An 18208-nucleotide genomic window follows, 5' to 3' on the forward strand; every position below is an offset into this window, starting at 1 on the left:
AAGATTCGGTCCAGCTGTTGAGGTGTTTTAGACACTGGGAATCCCTGTTCGTGTATCTTCTCCCCGAAGACACACCAGCCTGTGCCTCCTGCTTCACCCAGCTCCCAGCTGCCTGTCACACATGTCCCTTTGGCGCCCCTGGGGTGGAGAGGATGTTAGCTGTGCCGTCCTAAGGTAGAATCCAGCAACTTACCCTACAGCTGGAAGCCACCAGTTCTCCCCTAAGGTGGCTCCTATGTTTGAACTCGTGTGGCTTGTGTATGTGGGGTGGTTTGGGGAGGCAGGCACTCTGATGGAGGAGTTAATACCATGCAGGGGAACTCCTTGTCGACCCCACCACTACTGTCCTGGCTCTGGGCACAGGGGAACAGCTGGGACAATAAAAGGCCTGATATTATTAAGAGACTCAGGGCTCTGGCTGCAGGCAGAGTCCCACAAAGGGGGAGGGCTATTCACCGGCCTCGGGTGCCACAGGCAGGGGCCTGCCTCCTTCGGGGGAGCCTTCCTCTACCACTCAGGGTTGACCAAGTGGTGGCCAGCCCAGGATCTGGAGTGTCTCCTGCCCTGAACGAACCCTCTGGCGATGACAGTGTCTTGTGGCCACAATCGTATCTCAGCGCCTGGCACACAGTTTCATGCCTAGGAAATGCTTTACATATGAATGAATGAATGAATGAATGAATGAATGAATGAAGAGGTTGACTTCATTCATGTTTTACTCCTTCCTACCTTTGTATTTGCACCTGTTCTCCCTCCTTTGCCCCCTCTCGGATTAAGGATGTGTTAGTGTTGTTGTAGTTGCTTTTGTTTGTTTGTTTGATTGATTTTTTTTCTTATATGGACTTAAACAGCTGTAACAAAACCGAGCCTATTAAGCAATCCATCCTATATCCTTCTCTTTTTCCCTCATCTGTCTGTCTACATTATGTATTCATATGTATGTGTGTGCTACATGTTTTTTGTTTTTATAAAATCATGATTCATGTTTACACATTATTTGTGATATTTGCAATTTCCTTCTGGATTTGGGCATACAATCTCACATACACCTTTCCTTACGTCGGGATAATGGTCCTTGTTCCTGTCATTTTCAGTTGTTTTATTATAGATCATTCAGGTCAATTGTGATATTTTTTACTATTGTAAACAGTGCCACAAATGAGAATATCTTTGAACTTTTTTGCAGTGGGGAGGGGCGGGTGGACGATTTCCTTGAGGTCTACTTTCCAGACTACAGTTACCAGATTACCAGATCAAAGGCTGATAAATTACTGTTTGGTTCTTGCTATCATCACTGGTTGGTCTCCAGAGAAATGTCATTCCTTGAAAGTACCCCCAGCAGTGTGTGCATGAGTTTGTTTCCCCAGAGGTCTATATTTGCTGTGGTTTTTTTCTTCGAGCTAGGTTTGGTGCCTAGGGAGGGCTGGGGTTCATTCCTGAGGGCTGATGGAAATATTTTAGGGCCGTGGAAAGTCCCCGGGACTCCCCAAATCATGCCCAGCAGTGGACGATGCCAGAAATTTGCACCTTAGTATAAATAACCAATAAAAGTAGGGGGGGAGAGCTAAAGGGAGGAGATAAAGAGAATCTCAAGTTATCTAGCTTCAGAGTTGTGTCTCAGGCCAGCTCTGAAAATGGAAAATTCTTTGTCAAGAATCATGGGAGAAACTGTGTTGCTGAGGTGTAGAGGGGAGAGACCATCCAAGCAGGGTGGTGTGGTGGGAAGAGCATTGGCTTGGGCTGGGCAGACCTGGGCTCTGCATGACCTTGGTCTTGTTTCATAACCTTGCTGAGCTTTCATTTCCCCGTCTATAAGAAGGAGGCTAACAGCATCCACTTTGTCGGGCTGTTGGGTAGATTACACCATCTGGAAGGCGTTAAAAGTAGCTTGCACGGTGCCTGACGCAGAGGTGCTCAAGAATGCCGTCTCTCCTCCTAACTGAATGAATGGACAGAGTGACCAGATGACCAAGAAACCAAACTAGAGCCTGGAGGGATTTGAGAACTGAGCTGGCACGAGCCACCAGCCCACAGTGGCATTTGTCAAAGTGCTGCAGACACTGCCCGTGGCCTGGCAGTGGGTAGGAGGTGAAGAGGGTAAAGAAGACCTTGTAGAAGCTAATTGGTGGCAGACGCGCATGCGTTCGGGAGCACTTCCACAGCCACTCAGGCCCCGGGATCTTTTAAAGAGGTACTCCAACCTGAGGAGGGAGTAGGCATTCCGAAGGAGCTCATGGCACTCCTGGCATATGAGCTGCTTGGCACGGCGCTGCCTGCCACAGTCACTTGACTTCGCTGTGTCTTCATTTCGTCCCCTGCTGAGGAAGGCTGATTCAGTTTGCCTCCTCTAACCACCGCGGCCCTATATTTAGTGTCTAACGACCGTTGTGGCAAATGAGACCACAGGCTCGGATTCTAGCCCCCACTCTGCCACTTAAAGGCCTTGTGACTCCAGACAAGTTTCTCTAATGCAGTCTGCCTCCGTGTCCCCCGGCTGTAAACTGGGGACTGCCCTGCCTCTGGGGGGGTTACAGGTTCCCCATGCCGGGGTCCGTGCTGCACCCCTCACCTTGCAGCGCCAGTCTTCTTTTGGAAGAAGGTCCCTTGGAATTCAGCGTTGTCCTTTACGGAAGGCACCCTGACCTGCTACTACTGCCGGTGGAATCCATTGATAAAACAGGGCGGCTAATGATTTGCCAAGCACGTGCCCTCCGAGACATCAGATGAGACAGCCAGATGCTAGCCTACGCCTGAGTGAGCCGACACAGCCGTGGTGGGCCACAGGTGACTGTGGTGCTCAAAGTCTCTTGGGAGGAGATGGGTCCCCTAAAAGCCATATTGGAAAATTCCAGACAGTTTCTTTCTAAAGCCAGCACAGGGAACCACACTGGGTGTTGGTAGCTGGCTCAGCCATTCATGAGGCATCTGCGCCGAGGCTCTCCATGCAGGGTATTGACGCTGTGAGTATGAAAATATCTCAGCGCGTAAACATGGGGTGGGGGAGGTCCAAATTTTTACTGAAATGGAATTGCCCAAGGACCAGGTGGATCCGACCAGCAGAGAGCAACAGGAGAGAGCAACTGTGGAGACACCGGGCTCGCCACGCCTACCAGAGATTTTCAGAATGCTGAGAGGCCGTGTCTGCAAGCCCCCCACTCAGCTGGCCTCCAGCTGTGCACCCTGGAGTCACACCTGGATGGTTAAGGCGTGTATGGTGAAGCAAGTGGTCTTAGAACAGCCAGCTGCCGAGGCCATGGTCTGGAATTCTCGTGGCAGAAATGCAAAACAAGTAAAAGGATTTGGTTTTTCATTTCTTTGGTCTTGGGGTTCCCCAGCTCCTCGAGGCTGGGCTCTCAGTCTGTGGTGTGGGGCTGCTGACCGGGACCTAAAGGGCGTCTCTTTCCTCTCCCTAAGGGAGCAGGGGTGCCCTGCTGGAATGTCCATACACGGTGGGCGGGGTGGGGTGGGGGGTCCTGAGGGCTCTTCCAGGCTTCCCCCATCAACTTCAGCATCTTCCAAGATTGTCAGGTGGTAGGGCTCAGACCGCGGGCTCTGGTGTTTTCTAGCTCTGTAACCTCGGGCAAGTGGTGTCGCTGAACTTCAGTGTTTTCATCTGTAGCATAGAGCTAATAATAGTACCTCTCTTGGTATTGTAAGATATTAAATGCTCTAAGGGAAATCAAATGTTTAGTAGAGTGCCTGATCCATGGGACTTTCTTAATAAATTATTAGTAGTGTTGGCCAGAAGACAGAGGGGTGAGACCAGAGGTTGCTGAGCCAAGATCAATCACTGAGGTTGTTCTTGACACTTAATTCCACATGGGTGTTCTCACAGTGACTTTGTTTCCACTTTAGTAGGTAAATGGTACTAATATTTAGCATTAGCACAATAGATCGGTTTGGTCTTTTTGTCCGGAAAGAAATGTGTCGTAAGAGCAATGAACTATTGCAGTCTTTCACTTTGGAAACTATCCCTCAAAGAAATAATCCTAAAACACTTTTTAAATAAATTATTTTTTAAAAAGCCAAAAAAACCCCCAAAAAACAGACAGTAAGTAGATAGTAAGAGAGTGACTAAATAATATAAAGCAATGATTGAATATTACCTAACCATTTAAAATGACCAGTATATGGGAATCAGTAACGTATAAATAGAATAATGTTGGTTGAAAAAGAATAGTCCAAAATATCAATTGATTACAGTTTTGCTAATGTGTCTATTTACATTAACAGAGAAAGAAAAATTGGAGAAAAAGACTTTTTCTCTAAAAAATTTTTAAAAGTCTATAATGTATTTTAATAGTGAATAAAAAATACAATGTTCTATAAACTCTGGGCAGAGCAATTGGAATAAAAATAATGATAAGGATCCACCTTAGGCCGTCCCTTGACCAGAACAGAAAAAAATAAGCCCAGAGTAGGTGAGGACTCATTTCAGAATGATTGTCATAGAAATCTGGAACACTTTACCCAGGGACATTGCACCCGCACAGCAGTACCTTTTTACGAGAAACTAAGACCCTATCCGCTCCTATCAGCAGCCCACCCACCTCTCCACCAAAAGACAAAACCATGTGAGTTCTCCACAGGCGGGTCTTCCCAGACTAGAGAAACAACGATTGAATAGAAATTGGATCTTTCTGAAAAATCTACTCACTCCGCGCTACCCAGGACATCAGTTCTCCCCATTTTCAAAAGCTTCGCCGAGTGAAGCGTGCAGCTCGCCTCCTAAGGGAGGCTCTGATCACTGTGACCCGGGTTCCCCACTTTAAATCCGTACACAGACTTTCTCCCCTGCACCAGTGTCGGCCAAGCTTGTTCTCGAAGCTCAGGGGACAGAAGGACCTTGAAAGAGTGAGACATTTACTCCAGTCTGAACAATAAGGAGCAGTTCAAATAGGAAACACTGCTTTAATCTGTTTATTAGAATTCAAAACCACACATTTAAAAAAAAATTAAGGGTAAAGGGCTATCTGCAAGTTTTGATGAATATTCTCTCCTCTACAACTTGTTTTTCCAATTGGTGATTTAAGAAGAATTTATGGAACTAAAAATCTAAGAAAAAAGCGTATCCGTTGATTTCATTTTTTTCTGTGAATTTAGCAGTGGAACGTGTTGGCTGGGTCATTAAACAGAATTCCCTGAGAAGGTGATTTTAGAATCCTTGGTCTGGCTCATTCGTTTTGTCCTCAGTGGCACCCTTCCTTGTGATTTATCTTTGTTTACTTGTATTATTATTATTTAAAAACTGTAATTCCCATAGAGTTAACATACAGTGTTATATTAGTTTCAGGTGCACAATATAGTGGTTCAACAATTCTGTACGTTACTCCCTGCTCATTACAAGTATACTCTTTTTTTTTTTTTTTTTTTAAGAGAGGGCGTGCGAGTTGAGTGGGGAGCAATGGGGGAGGGAGAGAGAGAATCTGAGGCAGGCTCCACGCCCAGCACAGAGCCCGACACAGGGCTTGATCTCAGGGTCCTGAGCTGAAATCAAGCGTCAGACGCTTCACTGACTGAGCCACCAGGCGCCCCACGACAAGTGTACTCTTAATCTTAATCCCCATCACTGATTTCACCCATTTCCCCCACCCACCTCCCCTCTGGCAACCACCAGTTTGTTTTCCCTAGTTAAGAGTCTGTTTTTTGGTTTGTCTCTCTTTTTTTTTTTACTTTGTTCATTTGTTTCGTTTCTTAAATTCCACATATGAGTGAGATCATATGGTATTTGTCTCTCTCCATTTACTTGTATTATTTTTAACTCTTAGTTAGGAAAACAAAATTTCTCTTCGTTATCAAAGCTTACCTCTCCACCAGAGCTGAGGACTATTTCTGCACATCCTTTCCCCCTACCCACTGTGTCAGTTTGAGCAAGTGATCAGCAAGTGAGTAAACGAAGAAAATTTCAAAACCGTGGTGGTAAACATCAAAGTCATATTTTCATTCTCGAAACCCTTGCCAAAAAAGGAATTGCTGAGCCAGACGCTTCGGAAGGGCAGCAATAACTATGGATTTGAAGTGAGAAGACTTGGTTCTGGTCTTGGTGTGGCCCCCACCTAGCTTCACCCTGCAGGCTGGTAACTGATAACTCCTCTAACCTCGTCCATCAGCAACGAGATCGGACCGGCTGACTTTCAATCCAGTTCTGACCTTCCGAGATTCTGAATCCTGCATTTCCTAATTTCCTGGCTTCCAAATCTTGGTCGCAGTACACCCCATTTCCTGTCTTCCTGAGAAGGCGCTCGGCCCCTGCACACGGCACAGAGGCCCATTCCTCACGTAGCCATTGGCCCTGACCTTGGTGAGTTACCTCGCCAATCTGGGTCTTCTTTGGCCAGTCAGCCATGAGGAGGGTGGAGACGCCTGGCTGCTTCCTGCCTGCCTCACAGGGGTTGTAAAGGCCAGTACAATTTCACAAAGGATGAATTCCTCCAAGGAAGACCCTGCCTGGGTAAAATATTTCAATACTTCGGCTGTAATTATTGCCGTAATATTAGAGAATCATGAGGGATGAGGAGAGAAGGAGCGGGTGTAAGAATCCTTGTATTTATGGTAATGGAGAGGCAAGAGACCTTAGAAGCCAGATAAAGACATGGAGACTGAGACTGTATTAGTGGTGAACTCTGGGCCATACGCCCACTACTGCCGTGTGGCTGGAGTTGGGGCCTAGACCTCTGGCTGCTCGCTACCCAGCGTTCTCCCACTACATCAAAACAGATGCCCTGGGGCCGGCTCTTGAATATTCATCAAAACTTGAAGATAGGGGCCCCTGGGTGGCTCAGTCAGTTAAGCGTCTGCCTTCGCTCATCTTAATTTTTTTTAAGATTTTATTTATTTATTTGACAGAGAGAGACACAGCAAGAGAGGGAACACAAGCAGGGGGAGTGGGAGAGGGAGAAGCAGGCTTCCCGCTGAGCAGGGAGCCCAATGCGGGGCTCGATCCCAGGACCCTGGGATCACGACCTGAGCCAAAGGCAGACGCTTAACAACTGAGCCACCCAGGCACCCCCTTAATTTTTTTTTAAATGTGTAGTTTTGAATTGTAATAAACAGATTAAAGCAGTGTTTCCTATTTGAACTGCTCCTTATTGTTCAGACTGGAGTAAATGTCTCACTCTTTCAAGGTATCCCAAAAAGAGACCCGTACTTCTGTCCCCTGAGATTCAAGAACAAGCTTGGCAGCCACTGGTGCAGGAAAGAAAGTCTGTGTACGGATTTAAAGTGGGGAACCCGGGTCACCGTGATCAGAGCCTCCCTTAGGAGGCAAGCTCTTGATTTGTAAGACCTACAGCAGAATGGTTCTGGGACCTGAGCATGGATGCAAGGTCTACTCTGGCTCAACGAAGAAAAACCACCCAGTAAAGTAACTCAGTGTGGGCAACCTACAAGCACAGATGAGGCAAGAGTACCCAACAATCAGATGCTTGAAAATCCAGTTCCCCCCAGTTCCCACTTCATCAGAGGACGAGAGTCAATCTGCTTGAGACAACCTAGCAGCCCATCGGTATGAGGGAACCCAGAGAAAACCCCAAAGGCCCATTCCTGATCGCCAGGTTAGTCTGGCTTTCTTCTCCTGGGTCAGGTGCCTGCAATAGCTAACCTCCAGTAATGTCTTACTCATGAGAAAAGCCTGATACCCAGCCTGGTGATGGACGGACAACGTGGACTGCCATCTTCACCTCCCACCTTGTTCATTATCAGCATTCAACCCAGATTTCCAGATTTGTGATCTCTAGTTCTTCCCATCAGGACATCTTTTTTTTTTTTTTTTTTTGAAGATTATATTTTTAAGTAATCTGTACCCCAGTGTGGGGCTCGAACTTACAACACCGAGATCAAGAGTCACGTGCCCCACTGACTGAGCCAGCCAGGTGCCCCCCCCATCAGGACGTCTGATATAATTTCGTTTATTTATTCAGCACATGAACGAAACACTAATAGCTATATGGGGGGGCCCTGTAGTGGGCGCCGGAGAGCCAGAGGGGACTTAGGATTTCAGAGCCTTTGTCTTTTGGGGGTCCAGGATTCCTTCCTATAATTGATTACAAAGTTTCTGTGCATGTGTAAATGTGCGTTTTTCTTGAGAGGGGGTCCTTATCGTGGATGAAACCTGTTACCCTATAACCGTTAAGGACTTTATGTCGTGCACCTGTTGTCCGGGTCAGCACCCTCATCCTGCCCACTGAGTCCAACCACAGGGGCTGCCAGAGTGAGAACAAGCAAGGCATCTCTGCCCAGAACTCTAGTATTTTCTGTAGAACCTCAAGAAGCTGTGCCCATCCGCCTACACCCAGGCCCCACATCTGTGACTTCTCCCTCGAGCACAGATGTCCTCCTGCAGGTTCTGGACCAGCAGCTAGGGCCTGGCCCTCAGTGAGCCCTGGAGAGGCCACAGTGGCATGTGGACAGAAGCTGGGCCACTTCCTGGCATTTCATTCAGCCCTTCTGGTCCCTTCTGACCTTCGTGCTCCTGCTGAAGGTTGGGGAGGGGGCCAGGTTCAAGAATTGTCTATTTGTTCTCTTTAGAGTCCTGCCCTGCCCGCTGCCCTGAGGGACCTTGGGGCCTCCATGTAGCTGTCTGGGGATCACTTTGGCTGTGTGGTTACCCACTTTGTTCCGGGAACACCTGGTGTCCCCTCTGCTGGTCCTGTGGAGGTGGTTTTGCATGAGGCTAGCCTGGTGAAGGCCTCCTGTGAGAACCTGGGTATTAGTTTAGCATGCCATTTGATACAGAAATTCAGAACGTCATCACTCATCATTGGTGGGATAGGAGCAGATGTCAAGACAAAATCCTAGTCAGACCTGGGGCTCCAGGGCTGCCGACCCCGCAAGATAAACACTTTTCTCTTTGCCTGTTGTGTGTTTGAGTATGCATGAGCCATGTGAGTCTCACTTGCTTAGGATGATGTGCTGAGTTCCCTTCTTTCTTGCTCTGCAGAGAGAAGACATGGTTCAATGTGTAGACCTTCTCCCTCCCCAGCAACTCCACCCTCCAATTCCAGGACATCGTTAGCACAGGTGAAAACAAAAGCCTGTCTCAGCGGCCAGAACTCTGTCAGCAGCACCTCAAAGCCATTCAAAACGCCCAAAGACAATCTACTTACCTCTAGCAGCAAACAGCACACGGTCTTTTCTGCAAAAGGATCGAGGGACAAACCATGGTGAGTGTCGGGCGCCCCCCTGCCCCCCCGCCCCACCCCCCGTTACCACAGGAACCGGTGTTTACCCTCTGGCTTTGTTCCTGGGCGTGAGTCCAGGAATTTGGGGAATGGGGAGAGGGAATGGACAGAAAACCAGCACACGATGGGACTGGGACTAAGACGAGCAACCTAAACCCCTAGAGGGCACATGGGGCCTTAGAGCACTGCGTGCCTGACAGGGGAAGCCTTTCCGTTCCTGAGAGCTGAGCCAAGTTGTGTCAAGGAACAGGGTGCCAGGGAAATATTCCTCAGTTAGGTGGTCATCTCTCAATTTTCCGCCCCAGTGAAGAGAAGCACTGATGTAAATAACCAAAAGCACGGACAGTTTGCCCCGCGGGGAGTGAAGCCTTGGGAGGCAGGGCCCCAGCGAGCCTCCCTGCCTCCCTGCCAGAAGAGCCGTCCACAGAGGCAGGTAATTGGGAAGAAAAGAGGAAATCCTAAGACAATGTCACCTCTTTGATGGAGTGGGAGAGGGCTAGTTGCAGGTGGCTGTGGAGAATCAGAGTCTTTGGGTCCATTTTTTTTAACCTCAGTCTTTACCCAAAAGTCAGGAAAAGGTTACCTGTGGAGTGGACAGATAGGAAACCAGACCTGAAAAGGAGATCAGGAGGCAGAAGGTGAACGTCTTCAAATGCTGATAGCCCCAACATGGGACACTTCAGGACTGGCTTCTGAGAGAGGCACTAACCTTCTCTTCTCATTCCGGTGTCATGAAGGCAGACAAGGGATAAGTGTGGAGCCTGCCTAGTTTGTATATTTAAAGAGAAAAAGTGTTCTGTTAATTAATGATAGTTAATTACACTTAAGTTCATACCTAGTAAAGCTGTGGACTAAAATCATCCATCAATTAGTTTGTCACTGCTCACTGGAAATTATGATGACTTAGTAAAGAGCTCATTATGCCAGATCAATTAGAGAGCCTCTTGTGATAGAGTGGAAAGGTTTAGACACAGCTGTCAAGGAGGGGAGTTACCTGTCGTGCAGGTGGGCCTCATGGGCACGCTTTGTTCTCTCCACTCGTTAGCGTCCCTGGGCCATCTAGTAGGAGGATGTAGCAGGTTAGGGAAGATCCAGCCTGAGAGTGACGGTGGGTGGCCTCTGGACCTGCTTGCTCAGAGTGAGAGGCCCCGTTGTGTCAGTGACCTCGGAGAGTGCCGGCAAGCGTCCTTGCCGAGGCAGCCCCTGGTGTCTCGATGTAAGCTCCGGCATCACTGCCCGTGTGCGGATCTCAGCTGGGTGACTCTGGGCAAGTTGCTCGATCTGCTGTGCCTCAGTTTTCCTCATCTGTAAAATGGGGCTACTGAGAGCTCAACCCCGTGGAATTGTCGTGAGGACCGAGGGAGCTAGTTTTTATAAAGGCGGCAAGCGCAAATGCCTGGAGCGGAGCACACATTCAATAAAAATGTGGTGATAATGTTCCCATCCTCATGGTTATGTGCGCCAAAGGACAGAGCTCCTCCAACTGGTGGTAAAGGTTGAGAAGTCAAATCTCTCTGCAGAACTAGAGAAATGAAGTTGAAAATGGAAAAGCATAAAGTAATTTCTTCGGAGTCCAGAGTACTGAGGAACCAGTGAAAGAGAGCTGGACCAGGAGCTCGTGAGGGATGAGCCAGAAGGAGAATCGGGGGTCACGGAAGATCATAACAGGAAAACACAATGGATGACAGACGATAGACGTGGTCCCAGCGTCGTGAGACATGCTCCAAGACGTCTCGAGGCAGGCCGGCCTTCAGGGAGACCCCTGGGTTAGATCAGCCCCCATGCTCTGCTCAGATCAACACCACACGCTGTTGTGAAGACGCCGTGGGCCGGGCCCTTTAGCCAGGGCAGCATGGTTCTGAAAGAGCCTGAGAACATTAGCCAGGGGCCCAAAGAAGAGCAACCGAAAGGACTGCAAGGAGGGAAATCCTTCTTATGAGAAAAAGAGGCTCCAGAAACTAGAGTGCTCACCTTGTGTGAAGAGCAGAAAGCTAGCCCATGATTGCCCACCTTCAAGTAGACAGATCTGAAGACTGACGAGGGGTGCGCCACGAAGGAGGCTGAGCGTGGGCGGCAGCTGCCTCCTCCTCTCCCCGCCCACCTCCACCAGCCCGGCTCTCAGCCCCCTACCCTCCATCACCAGGAGTGTGTCGGGAAGGCTGGGAAGACTTTTCTTGGAGACTCGGAGGGCTCCGCCTTGGCTCTGGCAGGCTTCCTCAGAGAGCAGTGTGAAAGAGCCAGCACTGAGCCAGGGGGCAAGAGAAGCCAGTTCAAGTCTGGGCTCAGCTACGAACTCTCTGTGTGACCTGGAGCAAGTCACCTCACTTCTTTGAGTCTCCTTTTCAAGCCTGAATATTTTGTGATTCTAAGTCACAGTCATCTCAAAAATTCTCAAAGCTTCCTCACTGCCTACTGGATTAAGAGTTAGGCCCTCAGCCCAACATCAGAGACCCTCTACAAACTGTTTCCAAACCCCCTAATCCAGTCCTCCAGTCCCGTCCCATTACCCCAGCTTCCCCACCATGTCTTCCTCTGGTACCTTTGTCTAGAACATACATCCATCTGTCTTTACTCAATTTAACATTTAATAAGCACCTACTATAATACTATGTGCCAATTCTATAACAAGGCCTGAGGATACATAGGGCCCCCGATGTCCTCCATGGCATCTTTGTGCAAGATAGAAAAAGACCTGGATACAGCCCTGTCCCAGAGTGCCCTGTTGGCTAATGGTCTTCATTCCCTACTCACTTCCTCAAGCAGACATCCTGGTGCAGTGCATAACCTGTACAACTGTACACTGCAGCCTTGGGGATACAAAATTAAATAAGACAAAGACTCTCAGGGCACCTGGGTGGCTCAGTCAGTTAAGCATCTGCCTTCAGCTCTAGTCACGCATGATATCACGGTCCTGGGATCAAGCCCCACATCAGGCTTCCTGCTCAGTGGGGAATCTGCTTCTCCCTCTCCCTCTGCACCTCCCCCCACCCCAGCTTATGCACTTTTGCACGCTTTCTCTCTCTCTCTCTCTCACAAATAAATAAAACTTTAAAAAAAACAGACACAGACTCTCTTAGGAAGTCTGTAATAAAAAGAGACATAACACAGAGTACAATGTGTTTAAGAACTAAGATTGGTAGCACAAAAGATGGGCACCTACTCCAGTCTGAGGACTCAGGAAAGGTTTTTTAGAAGAGGTCACCCTTGAGCTGAATTTGAAGGATAAGTAGGAATAATCTAGAGAAAGAAAACTGGATTCGAATGGTGAATGTTATGTTATATATATTTTACCACAGGATTGGTTTGTGGTTTTTTTTTTTTTTTTACTTTTTTTTTTTAAGAAAGTGGGAAGAGGGTCCCAGGCAAAGGGAACAGAATGCACAGACGTATGTGCACATGGGGAGAGGTGGGAGGTGAACGTAGGTTGGTGGGCAGGGCCATATTATAAAGTTCCGCTCTATGTGCTATGTTCAGGGATTTGGACTTCATCCTGAAGGCTGCATGGAGCTGTTAAAGGAGCAACTTCCAGGGGTGCCTGGGCGGCTCAGGCAGTTAAGCATCCGACTTGTGATTTCGGCTCAGGTCATGATCTCGGGGTGGTGAGATCGAGCCCCACGTCAGGCTCTGAGCTGGGCATGGAGCCTGCTTGGGATTCTCCTTCCTTCGGCCTCCCCCCACCCCCAACTACAGCAGCTTTCCCCTGCCAGCAGTGTAAAGGATGGCTTGAGGGGCCACTCAGAAAGCAGCAAGAACAGTGAGGGTGCTTTTGATAACCCAGGTGAGGTGCGGGGACATCCTGCACGCAGGCAGCAGTCGTGGGCATGTGCAGAAGGGGCCAGGTGGGAGAAATATTAGGCAGGAAGCCGCCACAGGACCTCAGCGTTCACTGCACACAGGGCATGGAGTACAGGAGAAGACCAGGATGCCGCTGACCTCCCAGGCCCGGACAACAGGGTGACTGGTCCTGCCGCTTTCTCAAGAGGAGGATAGGAAGGGCCAGAGTTTAGGGTGGGAAGGAGAGGATGGATTAAACTGGGAAGTCCGTGAAGTATGAAGTGCAAACACCTCAGAGATAGTGCAGGTTCTGGTCCAGACCACCGCAATAAAGCGAATAGTGCGATAAAGCAAATAGCACGATAAAGCAAGTCGCATGAATTTTGGGGTTTCCCGATGTATATAAAAGTTATGTATACACTAGACTGTAGTCTATTAAGTGTGCAACAGCATTATGTCTTTAAAAAACAGTGTATACATCTTAATTTAAAAATACTTTATTGCTATGAAAAGAGCTTACCATCATCTGAGCTTTCGGGGAGTTGTCATCTTTTTGCTGGTGGAGGGTCTTGCCTCGATGTGGATGGCTGCAGGCTGATCGGGGTGGCGGTTGCTGGAGGTTAGGGTGGCTGTGGCAAGTTTTTAAAGTAAGACAACAGTGAAATTTGTCACATTGGTTGACTCTTCCTTTCAAGAAGGATTTCTCTGTAGCATGCGATGCTCTTCGATAGCATTTTACCCACAATAGAACTCCTTTCAACATGGGAGTCCATCCTCTCAAACCCTGCCACTGCTTTATCCACCAGATTTCTGCCATATGCTCAACCCTTTGCTGTCATTTCTACAGTCTTCTCAGCATCTTCTCCAGGAGAGAGTCCATCTCAGGAAACCACTTTTTTTGCTCCTCCAGCAGGAGCGACTCCTCCTCTGTTCAAGTTCTGTCATGAGACTGTAACAGTTCAGCCATGTCTTCAGGCTCCACTTCTCACCCTAGTTCTCTGGCTGTTCCACCCTCCTGCAGTTCCTTCCTCCGCTGAAGCCTCGAACGCCTCTTCATGGCATCTAGACTGGTCAATCCTTCCCAGAAGGTTTTCAGTTCACTTTGCCCAGACCCCTCAGGGGAATCACAGTCTGTGGCAGCTGTAGCCTTATGAAAGGTATTTCTTCAATAGTAAGACTTGAAACTCAAAATGACTCCCTGATCCACGGGCTGCAGAACTGGACGCTGTGTTAGCAGGCATGAGAACAACATGAATCTCGTTGTCCACCTCCATCAGAGCTCTTGGGTGACCAGGTTCATTGTCAATGAGCAGTCATATTTTAAAAGGAATCTTTTTTTTTTTCTTTTTCTGAGCAGTAGTTTGCAACAATGGGCTGAAAAGATTCAATAAACCATGTTGTATACAGATGTGGTGTCATGCAGGCTTTGGTGTTTCATTTAGAGAGCACAGGCAGAGTAGATTTAGTGTAATTCTTAAGGGCCCCAGGATTTTTGGAATCGTAAATGAGCATTAGGTAGACTGACTTTAGGTCACCAGCTGCCTATCAGGATAGTCGGCCTGTCCTGTGAAGCTTTAAAGCCAGGCGTTGACTTCTCTCTAGCTACGAAAGTCCCAGATGGCATCTTCTTCCAATAGAATGTTGTTTCATCTACACTGAAAACCTGTTGTGTAGTGTAGCACCTTCATTCATGATCTCAGCTAGATCTTCTGGAATAACTTGCTGCAGCTTCTACATCAGCACCTTCTGCTTCACCTTCCACTCTTATGTTAGAGAGCCAGCTTCTTTCCTTAAACCTCATGAACCAGCCTCTGCTAGCTTCAGACTTTTCTTCTATAGCTTCCTCTCCTCTCTCAGCCTTCCTAGAATTGAAAAGAGTTAGGGCCTTGCTCTGAACCGGGCTTTGGCTGAAGGGAGTGTTGTGGCTGGTTTGATCTTCTGCCCAGACTGCTAAAACATTCTCCATATCAGCAATAAGGCTGTTTTGCTTTCTTATCATTCATGTGTTTGCTGGAGTAGCACTTTTAATTTCCTTCAGTAATTTTTCCTTTGCATTCACAACTTGGTGAACCGGTGCAAGAGGCCAAGCTTTTGGCCTCTCTTGACTTTCAGCGTGCCTTCCTCGCTACACTCTTAAGCATTTCTAGCTTTCAGTTTAAAATGAGAGACAAGTGACTCCTTTTTTCCCTTGAACACTTACAGGCTATTGTGGGGTTATTCACTGGGCTGATTTCAAGACTGTTATGTCTCAGGGGATGGGGGAGGCCCAAGGAGAGGGAGAGACAGAACGGCTAAGAACGGCTGGACAGGGGAGCCATCAGAATACACTTGTTGATCAATTACATTTGTGGTCTTACATGAATACGGTTCGTAGTGCCCCAAAACCATGATTCCAGTAGTAACATCAAAGATCACCGATAACAGATATGGTAATAAAGCAAAGTTTGAAATATTGCAAGAATTACCAAAATGTGACAGAGAGACGCAAAGTAAACAGGCGGCTGTTGGAAAAAGGGCACCGAAAGACTTGTTCAACACAGTGTGTGCGAAGTGCGACAAAGTGAAATGCAGTAAAGCACCCACATGGAGATGTTCGGTTGGTGGCGTTGCACGTGTGGACCCAGAGGCCAGGAGAGAGGCATGGGCTGGGAATGGAGCTTTGAGTCATCAGTGTAGACACAGGCATTGAGACTGTAGGTACACATGGATCCTCCAGGGAGGGTACGTGGCCTGAGAGGAGCAGGGACCAAGGGCAGGGCCGAGAGAGTAGGGGGCCGGGGGAAGGGACTGCTAAGCCGAGATTCTTCCCACAGCATGCTGGCACTTCTTTCCTGGTCCAAATCCTCACTGCCTGTCCCACCGGCCACCTTCTTCTTGAACCCTGCGCCCCACCCACCTCTTCCCCACAGGCCCCTGATACATTGGCATCTCCGTTTAACTCCCACAGCACTTCATTTCTACCTCTCCTGTGACTCTATCTGGGGTGTGCCCCAGGTTAGACCTCCTGTCACTCCTTCTGCTCAGTAGTAATTGCCTGGCCTCACACTCAGCAATCATGGTCCCCTTGTCGGTAAATATTTGTTGAATTGAATGAAATTGATCTGACCATCGAAAGGGTTTGTAAGATTTCTATTCTTGGAGACAGTTAACCTTTTATCTACAACTGTTTGGACTGGCACTCTCCAGTGGAAATATGTGTGACACAGGTGGAATGGTAAATTTTCTAGTGGCCACGTTGGAAAAAGTGAAAAGATCACAGTTTTTAACAAGGCATTTTATTTAACCTAATGTATCCACAATCTTATAATTTCAACATCTAATCAGTGAGATCATTTTCGTTCTTTTTTTTTTTTTTCCTACCAAGTCTTTGAAATCCTGTGTTTTATACTTACAGCATGTGTCAGTTTGGACACTAAATTTTCATCAGAAATACTTAATCATATATTTAGATTTCATAAACAACTAGAGATTACAAAATGAATTCTGATACCCAGGTTGTTCGAAACACACCTAAGCATTTTCTAATAACTGAGTCAAGTTCCTCAAATTTAATAAAATTTAAAATTCAGTTCCTCAACCACTTTTTAAAGTGCTCAATAGTGGGATGCCTGGGTGGCTCAGTCGGTTAAGCGTCTGCCTTTGGCTCAGGTCATGATCCCAGGGTCCTGGAATCAAGTCCCACATTGGGCTCCCTGCTCAGCGGGGAGCGTGCTTCTCCCTCTGCCGTTCCCTCTGCTTGTGCTCTCTCTTTCTCTCTCTCTCTCTCTGACAAATAAATAAAATCTTTTTTTGAAAAAAGTGCTCAGTAGCCACAAATGGCTAGTGACTGCTCCATCACACAGCACAGATCTGGACACCTAGGCCGGGTGACTCTGGGTGGGGCCCTCTGGTTCTTGGATTCACAGGTGCGTGAATGTGGCTCCTGGCATCTCTGTGATGTTCTGCTCCCCCCAGGAGCTGACAAATTCCAGGGTGGGAGGCACGTTTGCCCTGCTCTCAGATTAGCCGGCTGCTGCTGGGTGTGAGGTGGGAATGGGCCTGGCGGACCCAGGCAGGCCGTGCAGAGGTTCCCCTGCCCCAAAGGAGCTCTGTAGCAGCCCCTAAAGGTCAGAAAAGCATAAGGCTTGTGTGCAGGTGGTGGACCATGGCCTTTAGATTAGATTTAACAGCAGGTTAGGGGCGCCCTTTTCCAAGTAGCTCAAATTCCCATGTACGGCAGTAAAAAACAGCACTCCTGAGTTCAGGCTGACCTCCTGGCATCTCACGCAAGGTTAAATGGCCTGCAGGCGTGTTGTTTTCTCCCTTCTGTGCCTGGGGAGGTTAAAGAATAACTCTGTGTTAGAAGGGAGAAACAGAGAGGGTGTCGCTGTGCCACCAGATTTGTCCCCTACGGATCTGCCCGGCAGCACTCATAGCCCAACCCGCCCCCCCCATTCAGCACCTCCCAGAGCCCCCCTCCACTGCGTCCTGCCCTGCGGGAGGCCAGGGCCCAAAGAATACACTGCCCGCCGTCTCACCATATACGTGTCCACGGAGCCCGTAAAGGCCGAGGGACGGCAGCAAGATGAGTCTGTCCCCACGTGGAAGTTGAGAGGGAATTATGGCTCTTTGGCTCTTTTGAGCTAAAATGAACATTTCAGCCTTTACTTCTGAGCTCCCTGCTCAGCCAGGGGACTAGCCCCGCATAGGGACTGGGTCAGCCCGTCTGACTCCCATCTGCTCTCACTTTGGCCACCCCGGGCCAGGAAGGGAGCCACAGGGACACTCATACTTGCAAACCCATTGATGTGGGTGGGAGAGGGGGGTGGCTTTACTCCTTGCATGGTTTGTTGCCTTCTCTTTGGGCCTTATCAACCCACACATATGTGCTGAATGCTAAATATGCTCAGCTATTAAAAATGCAGGAGATGAGCCTGCTACTCCAGAAGGAAAATGAGCCAGAGCAAAAGAAAAATCAGCAGGCTCCCTGGCCTCCTGTGTGTGCCCGACAGTGAGGTGGGGGGACGGAGTCGCTCCCTTCCCGTAGGCAGGGCTTCTCTGGATGTGGTGGGGGTTCGGGGGTTCGGGGAGTACACGTGCTCTGGAAGCCTTTCCCAGCGCTCTGTGGAGAGGGAAGGGGTAGCTGAGAGGCCCCAGCCCAGCCCCTTGGGAGAAATGAGGCTGGCTTCTCGGGTCTTGCCTGGTATTGGCATGAAGTGGGGGCAAGACTACGGCTTGTTACTGATGGCTCCCGGAGGACATAGGGAGTAATCTCG

At 48.6% G+C, this 18208-nt stretch overlaps 1 protein-coding gene across 15 annotated transcripts in view; it reads left to right on the forward strand.

The window, feature by feature from the left end:
* The window catches only part of ATXN7L1 (ataxin 7 like 1), a 230246-nt gene that overhangs the window by 172040 nt on the left and 39998 nt on the right, over positions 1–18208 (forward strand). For all 15 annotated transcript variants that reach the window (XM_028120642.2, XM_028120648.2, XM_028120737.1 and 12 more), the window contains one exon: positions 8939–9161. In XM_028120642.2, coding sequence (XP_027976443.1) covers positions 8939–9161 — 223 coding nt within the window. The remainder of the gene's footprint in view (positions 1–8938; positions 9162–18208) is intronic.

The sequence above is a fragment of the Eumetopias jubatus genome, unplaced genomic scaffold (genome assembly GCF_037043125.1).
Source record: "Eumetopias jubatus isolate StellerSeaLion01/CBP00866 unplaced genomic scaffold, mEumJub1_p1.0 scaffold_14, whole genome shotgun sequence".
Classification (NCBI taxonomy): domain Eukaryota; kingdom Metazoa; phylum Chordata; class Mammalia; order Carnivora; family Otariidae; genus Eumetopias; species Eumetopias jubatus.